Source organism: Pinus tabuliformis, chromosome 4_1 (assembly GCF_031772625.1).
Source record: "Pinus tabuliformis cultivar Carrire ecotype Pingquan chromosome 4_1, CPIR1, whole genome shotgun sequence".
Lineage (NCBI taxonomy): Eukaryota > Viridiplantae > Streptophyta > Pinopsida > Pinales > Pinaceae > Pinus > Pinus tabuliformis.
Window position 1 is genome coordinate 992,622,433 of NC_142303.1, and position 12,674 is coordinate 992,635,106.

Here is a 12,674-nt window from a genome sequence, read left to right on the forward strand (position 1 = left end):
GTTGATGAGAACCTCAACTTTATAAAAGATCCAGAAAAATAGCCTACTCCCAGATTTTCTATTCCACTTATCATTATACTTTTGATTTTGTAAAGCTTGAACATTCAATAATATTACTGAGAATACACTTCAATTTCTTCTGTTATGGCCCTTGGGCCCTGGCTCACGATAAAGTAGACAACTGGAAATACTTTTATTTTGAACTATATGTTAAATTGTGAAATGAACACTGAGGGAACTCTTTTAATTATTGAATTTCTAATTTTAAGGTTTAAGCTTGAAAGTTGAATCTGAAATTCGAGTAGTTTTCTGCAGTACATGGATATATGTGCCAGTGGGCATCATATTAGTAGTATCTTTGTATCAATATATCCAATATTTGGGGTTATATCCATGTACTCCGTGCCTGTATCTGGTGTATCCAGAATCCCCATAGCCACGTAACCGGGCAACCACACTCCAAAGTGTTTATCATTCACTCTAACTATATGTGCATGCTAATGACAAACTGAATTCAGAGTGGGCTAAACTTTTCAGTCCCCAAACTTCAATTCCGAATGTTGCAGCTTGTCCCCAGTTATATGGACACCCCATCACAAATTCTGGTTGAGAACCTAACTATATCATCGCCACTCAAAGTTCAAGCAATACAGCTTCAACAGTGGAGCAGTCATCAGTCTGCTCGTAGAAAAATAATTCTCTTTCTGCTACATTTATGCGTAAAATATCCCAAGACTTTCATACCTTTCACAATAGAAAAGGCCATGAAAGAAAAAGAACCAGTATTACTAAGGGAATATAATAGGTGACAAATTTTCTTGATTTTGTCAGAACCACGCAATCACAAGGCGCATTAATAATGAATACAGATCCTAGAGTACACAACTACTGAACAGCATAACTGCTGTTCCTAACAATGTTATGAAAACTGTAAAATTGCTAAGTAATAAAACCGTCAATTAACTGCTACATGCTAGAAGCCTGTATTTTCTGATGCATTTTGTACTGTAACATAGTTGGTGCGCAATCCAGTGGCGTTTCCCCTGAAAATTACAGCACAAATCCATATCGTAAATATAAATACAATTTAAATAATTGCATGATAACATATGGATGAAAGTTTCACTAGCTGCAGATTGGCCTATACAACCTTGTGCATTTTTTGCATCCACGCTAGCTCCAGCATCCATCAGAATAAATGCAATTTCTGTGTGATTAAAAACTGTAGCCTGCAAGTTCCGATTATTTATTTTCAACACTGAAACCAGAAATGTTTTGCAAGGCACAGGAAGAAAAAGGAAAGAGTATTTAGTAATTTACCAAATGCAACAAAGACATTCCTTGTTTGTCACAATAGTTGGCATCTACTCCCTGTCACAGAATAGCATGCTTCTGTCAAATTCATGCATACCTTATGTTCAAAACATAATATAATAATGCAGATTTCTGTCCAAAAAGAAGGTTTCCAATGTGTCAGCCATACTAAACCAGTCATAACTTCTCATACAGTTTTTTATTCTTAAATGGAGATTTGGTTAATCCACCCAATCCCTTACCTGCATTAGAAGATCTTTGACGGCAGATATATCATTGTTCTTGATGGCTTCCCTTAACCCCTGGAAAATACAAAGAACAAACTTTATAAAACTCAAATTGTATGATGAAAACTGCTGTATACTGTATACGCAACCCAAGCTGCAGGAACCCAGGTATATTAAATGATAGGACTTAAATATAATTATCAAGAAAGAACTCATTAAATCCTCTTGACAGCAGAAAAAAGCATTTAATTATAATAAAGGTTAAAAGCATTCACCTCTCCACTAGTCTCATAACTACTAGAACTTTTGTCCGTGGATACATTACTTGTTTGCCCACTGGTAAAGAATAAACTGCAAAAACATTACCTCCATCAGAATGCCTATCAATGCACAGATATACCCTGTTCAATACATTTAAATAGTGTAAGACCTTATATGTTAAATTGTAAAATTTGCATCTGCAAAAGACTCAGACATCAGAAAACTTGACTTAGACATGCTAATGTTTTTGCTATAGATATTCAAGGACCTTGATGAGACGTGTTGCGCCTTCAGGGGTAGCAGTCCCAGAGCCACCTAATCAACCAGTGCAGTGTGTTCCAATTCACATGAGATCTCTTGCTCATGCCGTTCCTTATTCTCATTCAATTACATGATGATTCCACCTCACATCACTCTCAGATGCTTCAGCCATGGTATATTGACTCTATTCAGCCTTGCATCTCAAATGATAGATACACTATACTTTCATTATACATGGTCATGCTCTCATTGTTTGGGTTTGATATTTAGACATGGTGTTATAAATTTTAATCTGGTTGTGAATGTGATAAACCCCAAAGTATGATCTAATAATACTTCATAACACTAATGATTCTACCTTTTGCCTCATCATACCATGGGGGACATTGTTGTCATTAGATAAGTGTCATCAAGTCTTGGGTCAAGTCATACTACTGGAGATGTAGTAGAGTTGACGTACATATGACTGGGTATTTGCATAATAGATCTGCCCTATGGATGCATGTCTAAACACTCACTTGAGACAGATTTGCAATCTGGATGTCTCGCTGAAATATGACAGTGCACAGATTTCATATTACACATGCAACAACACTCTATGATTGTTCAAATATGCTTGGATAAAACTGAAATTCATTTATAATTGGTGGGCCCAGAACTTGATGATTTCACAAGTTTAAATGCCACTTAATTTGGTCTACATTTCTCTGCAATTATTGATAAGACCTGCTCTGGATGAAAGCTGCCATCACTGTTGTAGTTCTGCTGTCATAACAGTGATAATATTCATCTTAAACTCACTAATGGATGCACGTGATTTTCATTGAACAAGTGATATTTCATGATTGAATAAATTTCTTCAAATCTGGTGGTATCTCTTAGTTGTTTCCAGAAACTTACAATAAACTCTGATGGTTGAATGATACGATGAGACTCCTGCTTCATCACTTTACAGTTTACATCCTTCAGATTTGAAGTCTAAATCTAAAATCTACATTTGTTATATGCAAACATAAGCATCTCTGGGTTAATGATGTTATCATTTCACATTGAGCTGTCGGTTACTTTTGATGTTATATGGTTGATGTGAACTTAAACAAAATTGGATTTACTCTTAGCCACACTTATTCAAATCCTTTTTCAGCATAATACAAGAACACTTTATAATTTACATATCATCTGAATGTTTGCCTAAATCTAAGTGGTTTGATAAACATAATTCTCATTTAATCCTTCATGCTAAAGAAATTGGATTATTAATCACTAGATCACATAATCAATCTAAGCTAGTTAAGCTCCCTCTCTTCTTATAATGATTTAGCTCGATTAATATGGATTGCCGCCTTGACAAGGACTTCACTTTCCTTAGTCTAAAGAGTGGGGCAAAGCCACAGAGTTGACAGTGGGTAGCTTGCCTAGTAATCGCCCTTAGATCCTTCTCTTGGGGCTAAGACTTTTCCTTTTAAAAGAGTTCGAGTGGTAACAAGACTCAATGGTGGGAGTCAGAGTTAGATTTTTTAAAACTCAGCAATCTACAACTTAGCAATTAGAACTCGCCCTGCTTAAACAATGTCTCCCCTCTTGCTTGACCTCTATATTCATGCATCTAAACCCACTTTCCATCCAAACTATGAAAATTGCAACACTTAGTCTATAAAATCACTCCATTACCAACTTCTTAGGGTATCTTCTCAAAAATATGGCCTTATTACCTATTTACCGACTGAATTACTACACCCCTAACCCCAAAATCTTTTCAATTGTGCCTACCTATTATGAGATTTCTGTTCATATGGTTTCAGTGTGATTAAAATGAGGATCAAGGGCAAGTGTCTAGCAAGAAGATCAAGCCAACCATGTGATGCAAGTAAGGGCCACATCTCCACGCCTAGTCATACTTGAAAGTTGGAACAAAAAAAGTACCAACTCTTGCTCATTCCCTTGGAAATAAGATGAAAAGCGAACTTCTCTTATCCAATTTCCAATCATCAACGAATATTCCCACTCCCTAAGGGATTTCCTTCCCTTCCCATCCATTTATTCCCTCTATTTGTGCCAAGAATAAGATCTTTTGCAACCCACCCACACAATTGATCCCAAACACCTAACCGGGTAGGTGTTGACTTTGCTTCATCAATTATTAGGACAAGTTCATTGTTCCTTTGTATCATAGTATTCAAAAGCGGTCAGGTCAAACCAATAACCAATGTTCCATGGGGACGTGTCCCCTAGGGTCGGGTGCACGCACCCCTCGCATCACACACACCCGAGACAGGGAGTCTACTCGGGGTGTGTTCCCCACGCACCCTTTTTGGGGAGTCTTGGGGAGACGCAAGGGGGTGCGTTTCCCCAATGTGGGGGACAAGACTCCCCAAAAGGGGTGCGTCTAGGCATCTCCCCTCAAAGCTTCAGTGTCTAGTAATATACTAGTATGTTTTGCTTTCAATTTAGATTCTAGAACGATGAATGATGAATTTAATTTTAAAATCAATGTTGATTGTAGAATGATGAATGATGAATGATATGGATCAATGTATTTGAATATTTCATTATTGAATTTTTTTTATTGAATCTCATGGTATGGATGAATAATGAGTATGTCATATGAATGATGTATGTATCAAAATGAATGATGAGGATGGATCAATGTATGTCATTATTTAATTCAATTATGAATTTAAATTTTATGTGTGGATCAAATTTCAATGTATTGGTATCCATATTACTATTAGTCTATTTAATATTTATGCTTTCATTATTGAACAATGAATATGAACTTGAATTATATATATACCTTGACGTCCCCCCGCACCCCTGAAATTTCCCTAAAATTTGAGGGTACTCCCACACGTCCCCCATGTGCGTCTCCCCGCACCAGAGTCTTGGTGGAACATTGTCAATAACCAATCAAATCGGCCGTCTCATTAGCTACCATGGTCAAACTGGTCATTAAACATGGTTAGTAGTCTCGAAGGCCTAGGGTTCCATTCAAACCAGCCATAACCGATCATTTTTTCCATAAACCAATTGGTTCCGTCATAAACCAATCGGTTCATTACCAACTCGGTCGCGGACCCCACGGGATACAGGTTTGGGCATACTTGAATGGTTATGAGGGAAACTTGGGGTTGTTTCCCTCCAAAAATGGTCCCTCCAAGCCTTTAAAAGCATGTCTCCCCTCCCATTTGCCTCACACATCTCAACCCTAGCAACATTGGCAATCAATGGTAATGTTAAATTCTTATCTTTATTTTCATCATTTATCTTTCATTTTCATCCTTTTACTTAAAATTTTAACATTACCATGAAATGACTTAGAATGTTTGAGAGTGGTCTCGACCTCATTGGATTTCATATGGAGAAACTAGAATTTTAGATTTCACTCGAAATCTAGCAAACTTAATAGTTTTCAAGATTTCAAGATTTGGGGGATTGCAATGTTTCCATTTGATTTTGTCATGCGTGAGGGTATGAGATTGCCATTTGATCAAGAGCATGAAACCCTTTAAGTACCTTGATGTTGCTGGCATAGATTGTTGAACTTCATTGATGTTGGTGGTATTGATTATTGAACTCCTCTACCATGGCCTTAACAAAAATGTACCCTTCACTCAAAGGAAAATAATTGGTTAGGCATGCTAAGCTTTTTCTACCACATTACAAGGTTAAGGATGTAATATTATAGGGAAATGTATGCCCTAGTTTTTATTTTCCTTCAAGTAAATAGGGTTTCAGAGATTCTTTTTATACAAACAGTCAAATTCAACACAAACAATGGAATTCTCAATAAACAACACTAACTTTCAATACGGATAAGATTCCAACAGTATAACCCAATAGTTCCATCAACTAGTGCAATTAATGTAGTCCAAACAGAGCCTAGTGAATTCAACAATACATCAGAAATCTGATTTGTAAACAGATTAACAATTTGATAAAACAAAGTTTGAATACCCTAGCTTTCCTCAGACGCGTGCCTCACTGTTCTGTCTAAATCAATGCAATAGTTCAGACCTGTTTCAAAACAGGACCCTCGCACTTCTTCAGAAAATTTCGTTGCAGGGCTTTGCACTAGACTTCAAATCTATATAAAGAACATGACCCTCACATTTCCTCAGAAAACTTCGTTACAGGGCTTCGCACTTCAGTTCTAGACTTGGATCTGAAGCAACTAACTGTATTCTTCTGAAAACTCAATCAGCTAACAACTCCAAAGGGCTAGCTCTACTTTAGAATAAATTTTAAATCACCACTTTAAATGTCTCGGTCTCTGTCTTAGATATAAACTTTTCAGTGTTGTTGACCACACTTGTGTCAACACCCCCAAGAACCAAAGTAGATGTCAGCAGATAAAAATATTTCAAGATCATCTTCATCATGCAGCTTCTTGATTATCATTGCAATCCAAATTTTGCAAACATGTGGGCCTTTATTGTAAAACTTATTCTAGTATGAGTCATGACTATGAAGCCATGTAAAAACATCGGTAGACTAAGATTTCTTGCTAAAGAGTTTCACTCTAGGGAGTTTTTTATCCTTCGCCAATTATTCGCGTTTCTGAACCCAAATAATTGGTAGAGTTTTTCTCCCGCACATACCCCAAAGTTAGAGTGGGGCTCGATGGTAGGGTCTTAGGTGAATCCTAGTGTTATCGAGTCTATGTATTTTTATCATACTAGATCATATGTCTTGTGTTGCAGAATTTAGTTAAGTCTAGAGCTCATGTTTTAATTGTAAAAATTCCCCTTCTAATGGGATGTTCATGTAAAAAGTAATGTCTAGGAATATTTTAGCTGGATGATTAATCATAGATAGACATCATCACCTAAATATCTTTTAGACCCACTTTGAGGGTGAAAATATGTCTAATCCCCTCTAGAGTCATCTTAATTTATTTTCTAGCAAAAAATGACAAAATTATTAAGCCAGAAATTAATCAAAAAATAAAATGAGAGAAAATTAAATTCTCTCCAAGTGGAAAAAAATTATGAGGTTCTTTTCCAAAGTCAAAAAATTAGAAAGGACTCATTTCCAAGGCAAGAAGTCCCAATCCAAAAATTCGTTGGGCCCAAAAAGAATATTTTCTCAAGAAAAACAAATTTTTGGCTCAAAGTGGCTGTTTGAATGCGAGAATTACAATAATTCTATTTTTTGAAGATTCTCTAGTGCTCCAAAACCACCCAGAAGTCAATTCTTGGTCCATCCAACCAGCAAACAAGGAGTTTGATTTTTTCTAGGGATCTGTGCAGCAGTTATCAAGTGATCAAATTAATTTGACAAGGATCAAGCCATGGATCAAGGAAACTAGCCTTATTTCCACTTGGAGAGGTTTGATGCTCTCATTTTTTATATAAGTTATATGCTCCTCATTTGATATCGAAAAAAATTGTGATCGAGCTCTAAGTCAAGCTTTGCTAGTAGTACTACTTTTTTCTGGAATATAAAGCAAAAGTCTTTGGGGTTTATTCATGGTGGTGTTCCTCTTCTACTTCTTGTCGTAATGTTTTTTGGATCATGTGCTTAATAATATAAATATGAATGACCTCTCTCATTTGGACATCATCTCAACTCATCACATCATCTTCTCTCTCCTCTCTTGATTGGTTTGCACGTGTGGAAGAGGATGAATTTCTAGACTAGTTTTGGAGGCCAAAAATTTCAGAGATTAGGACAGCGTTGACCAGCGTTGACTTGGACCATTTGACCATGCGTTGACTTTGGTTTTGTGGGCAGAATTTTGATTTCTGGAGGCCGCATTGATTGGCACAATTTTCGAGATGTTTGGGGACTGTTTGACCGCGCTGGCTTCAGCATTGGCTTTCTGGTTTGACCGCAGAAATTACAGCAGACTTTGACTGGGTTGACCGAGCTGTTTTTGGGTTGACTTTGACTCCCTTGGCAGGCCGCATTCTTCTGCTGTTGACCGAGCTGCTTGGAGGACATTTTGGGGCAGCTTTGACCATTGTTGACTTTCTGGTTAGGGCTGCATTGACTGCTGTTGACTGCTGATTTGGCAGGACTGTTTTGGGCATGTAATTCTGATCTTTGTACACTCTCTCTCTGCTGAACTATTGAAGAATAATAAGAAAATTTGATCAAAGGGTTTCCTCACATTGGGGTTTGTCCCTAGCATCCACCATATCTTGTGTCCTCTTGTCTTGGCTTGTCTTCTGCACATGTTTTTATGTTCTCTCTGCATTTAGTATCAATGTGTTTAAGTTAATGTGATTGTTACTGGATATCATTGGAAATTGTCATTAGGCTGATAAGGAACATTGAAGTAAATTGTGCTAAAGCATAGAACATACCATTGTTATCTAAAATTAACAGTCTATCTACAGGATTTAGGGTTTCGGTAAGCTCATTCCTTATGTTGCAGCAACTAGTAACAATCCTTAATTACAAACATGTACTAGGTACCATACTCATCATAGAGGAAGGCTCATTATTGCCGGCAACTATACAGGAATTTCTTGATACTTACTGGCATTTGTACATAACCACTTACTATGTATTATATTTTTATGAGATATTCACCAATTGCTTTTCTGCTTCAACAGCCAATATGGAGCATTAAAAGCTATCTGCTCTCACATTAAGCAACTCATGTGGTTAAGGTTTTTCCTCTGCCATCTTGTCTGAGGATTGTTCTCTGGTTCTTTGACCTTCGAAAACTTTACATCTTCTGTTTCACTACTCGTTACTACTTTTAAACTTGCATTAGCCATTCTTATTGCTTTATAAATGGCCTTTCATTAGAGTTCCATTGCCATTCTTTTGGCCATAACTGAACAATAATAACCTACAGCTTTCATCTCATTTGGTAGTGACTATCTCTACAAACATTAGTTGGGCTATAATTATAAATAGGTCAGTGTGGTGGATAGGAATGTCTATATTTTTCCAAGTGCTAAATAAAATGTTGATGTTTAGAAGTCATAATAGATTATATAAATACATGATTACTAAGTTCTTTTATGCTAGATGGATGCATGCATATGAGGATTTCTCTCCACATTCCTGGTGAACAAGTTTTGTTTTAACTTTTTTCTATTACTTATTATGCTGTCAATGACCAAAATTAAAACAAGCATATGCATAGCCTACACTACTTCAACAATTTCCTGAAAAAAGGCACTGCTTTTGGCAGGGTGACAAACAACCTTTGCCTAATACTTCCAGATGAGCCTGCAGTTGACTTCGAGATCGTATCAGATGGAGTATGTTGGGCAGGGACAACCTTTTTTGATCGCTGATAATACTGAGATGTTGACATTTCAGGCAGGACCTGAAATTCATTCAATCATGATTCATGATAATATTCAGATCACTATTACGAAATCAAGTTTGTTTTTACAGGAAAAACAAAAAAATTCAATTTATTCAAATAAAAATTTTGGGACAAATTAAAAAATATCAGATTACAATCAAGAAGCTTTAGCAGACTAATTTGAAACCAAATGCCAGGTTACAATACCTGAGGAGGAGCCGGAGCTTCACATATGCATAACGGCATTCCACATTTGCATTCAACTGTCTGAGAAATACTCAAGTTTCCTCCCACATAAGAGCTTTTTTCTGATTTTGATAGTGAAATGACTTCATTCAAATCAACTCTGGATAATTTATCAGTGGATGCATCAATGCCATCAGAAACTGTTGCGTCAACGTCATCTGAGGCCATTTTATCAATGCCATAGGAGTTGGTTTGTGTATTTGCTGAAGATGACCTACATGCATATAAGGGATCACCATTCAGTACAGAATCATGCAACTGACTGTCTAAAATTATGAATGGCAGTTCAATGACGTAAACAAAATCTGGGTTCATTTCAATTATACCCTTATTCTGATAAAGCACCAGCTAAGGCAATTCTTTCCAAAATGACCATGAGAAAATAGAAGAGACGTGAATTTGATGCTATAAAGATAGCAGCCATCAAGGTAGAAAACAGTAATACTCAACATGGAATTCAACAATGATATTTCTTCCCTATAATCTAACCCAGAGAAAATAACACAATGAAGCACAATATAGTCATCAGCTCAATCGCATACTCTCCTCAAACATAAAAACAAGTAAAACAATAATCTTTAACATGAGAATCATGAAAGAATTGGATGAGTTAGTAAATTCTTTCATTTAATTATAATTTTACAGATCCAGAAACAATGTGCATAAACAACAAGTGTACTAGCCAGAGCATGAGATATATATAACTAAAACATGGTGTAACATTCAAACAGAGGAATGATAAAAGGAATCTAACATATGTGAAACTCAATTGCTTGGCCTGTTTGAGAAGTGTTTTATTTTAATTGGAATCAGGATAGATTCCAAAAGAAGCTAAGGCCATATCCTGAGACACAGAAATGCCCTAACATGTGACATCGTTTTGATATCTCTTGCATCTACGTTTTTCCTTGTTGGAGTACATTTGCACACTTGGACAGAGATATGCAGGCTTTGACATGTAGAATGTGATTCAGAATCATCAGACAGATATCTCAGTCAGTTTACGAAAAAAACCAAGATTATCAAGTACTTTCCTACACCTTACATGTAGCCAAGCTTTTCACATGCATTTTGTCTACAATGTAAGCGGCATGTATATGACACATTTCAGATCTTTAATCCGGCACATGTTTATTTATGATGGCATAATTCAGCACCTCATATTTCATGTCGTAATGGGTTAGTGAAGCATTAATGCAAGATTGAGTAAATAATGTAAAACTTGTGAGAATGAGTAAGCCATCCAACAGGTTACAGGTCGGAGGTAATATGTGAGTGAATGTCATAAAGTGGCAAAGTCACAAGGTGAATGTCGTGTCTATTTTATAGGGAGAGACTAGAGAGCTAACGGCATGATGATGTAAGCAAAAGGCCAAAATAGTGGTCTAAGATATGATGCCCAATGGGTTTACATGTGGGCTGGTAGTTGTGAAGATAGGCCCAACATTATTGTTTATGAAAGTCATCTTAAATTATAAATACTTATAATATCAAGTGAAATTTGCTTCATGCAATACAAATATTATTGGGACATCCTCTCCCTCCTATTTGGTTTACATGGTATCGAAACCCCTCATGTTCCCAAGGCTGTGAGAGGCATGTGTGAGGATATCTCCTCTCCTCCACAACAGATAAATGGAGAGCAAACCAAATATGAAGTGATGTCAATGAATTGTAGATTACAGACCTGTGCAAATATAAAAATTTCTGGTTCTAGGGAAACTAATGCAATTTCAAAAATTCAACCTCTTTTCTACAGGTTTCCTGAACAAACCATGAAGACAGTAATAGTTGAAAGTCAAATCTGCAATAACTCAATTTTGGACAGCTGAAAAATACATTTAAATATAAGAGATGAAGTTCAAGTGCATACTCTGAATGCAAGATAAGATGGTACAACCCTACAAGCTCTCCCAAACCCTAGTACGAAAAAACAAGAAAAACTCTAGCTCAACCAAAGATACTCCAAAAAGCTAGTCGCACTAGCAAGTCAACCTTGGCCTCATGCAAGGCATCTCCTCTTTTCCTTCTCCTCAACCAGTACAACTTAGGGTTTTATCCACAAAACCTAACTCCAATGTTTCCTTAGGGATGAAACCCTAACTGTAGACTCCAAGAATGCTCAAGAAACCATAGCACTCGAAGATGAGAGAAAGTACAAGAAAGAATGATCAAGAGAGAGAGACTAGTGATCCTCCTCCTACATCTCTAAACCCAAGAAATATTTGTCCAAGCATGAATGATGAGAATGATTCACTCCTTCTTCCATTTACAAGAAGTGAAGGGAGGTATCAGAATGTACAATATCAAGTGGACCTAGTCCACTACAAGCAACCTACAAATTGTAAGTAGGCCCACACATGTGAAGCACTCCTACAAGTGACAAAAGTCAATCTCTAAGGTGATGGGGATCCACAAGAAAGGCTCAAAGGCAAGGGTGATCCTCCTCCATCAAGGTCCAATGCTCCTCCTCCAAGTGCTCCAAAGCTCTAATGCATCTCCAAGACAATGTGCCACCTTGATTCCACCCACCTACATGTCCACTCCCTCAACACATGTTGAAGTTTTTGTAGCTTCCGAGGGTCTTCTACATAGGCTTGGTGTCTTAGCATGTTTAAGATATTCGATTTCCTTCTTAGGTGCTTGCTTTGTGGAATAAGTGATATTACGACTTCTCTCCTAAGGGTAACTTAGGAAAATTACAAAAAAACCTAATTAATTACTATGGACTATTAGGCCAAAGTTCTAAGGATAGTAATAAAAGTATTTAAGTGACTTAAATATAATCTCAACCATTGATCTCCAGTGAAGCTTAGGATTTAATCCTAGCCATTGATCACTTAGGAGATTAGGGTTAGGGATTTTGGCTTACTGAAATTATAAAATAAACCTAAAAAAAGGGTGAAGACGCACACACACAATTGTGGAGGGAGCGATTTTCTCTAGAATGAGAGGCTCAACTACACTGAAAAGAAGTGAGGAGAAGTGGCAGCAACAAATTTCGGGTGAAATTCAAGGAGGCCAAGTTCAAGAAAGAAAGGGGCCGAGTTGTTGAAGAAAAGGGCCGAATTGTGGAGGAGGTTGAATTATCCAGG

The 12,674-nt window shown here is 36.9% G+C and overlaps 1 protein-coding gene across 1 annotated transcript in view; it reads right to left on the reverse strand.

The window, feature by feature from the left end:
- Positions 1-662: 662 nt before the first annotated feature.
- The window catches only part of LOC149179481 (Ankyrin repeat family protein), a 48,782-nt gene continuing 36,770 nt past the window's right edge, over positions 663-12,674 (reverse strand). The window contains exons 4-10 of the mRNA XM_089420681.1: positions 9,541-9,793; positions 9,227-9,351; positions 1,817-1,892; positions 1,557-1,616; positions 1,321-1,371; positions 1,151-1,229; positions 663-1,043 (exon numbers count right to left, since the gene is read on the reverse strand). Coding sequence (XP_089276807.1) covers positions 967-1,043; positions 1,151-1,229; positions 1,321-1,371; positions 1,557-1,616; positions 1,817-1,892; positions 9,227-9,351; positions 9,541-9,793 — 721 coding nt within the window. The 3' untranslated portion in view covers positions 663-966. The remainder of the gene's footprint in view (positions 1,044-1,150; positions 1,230-1,320; positions 1,372-1,556; positions 1,617-1,816; positions 1,893-9,226; positions 9,352-9,540; positions 9,794-12,674) is intronic.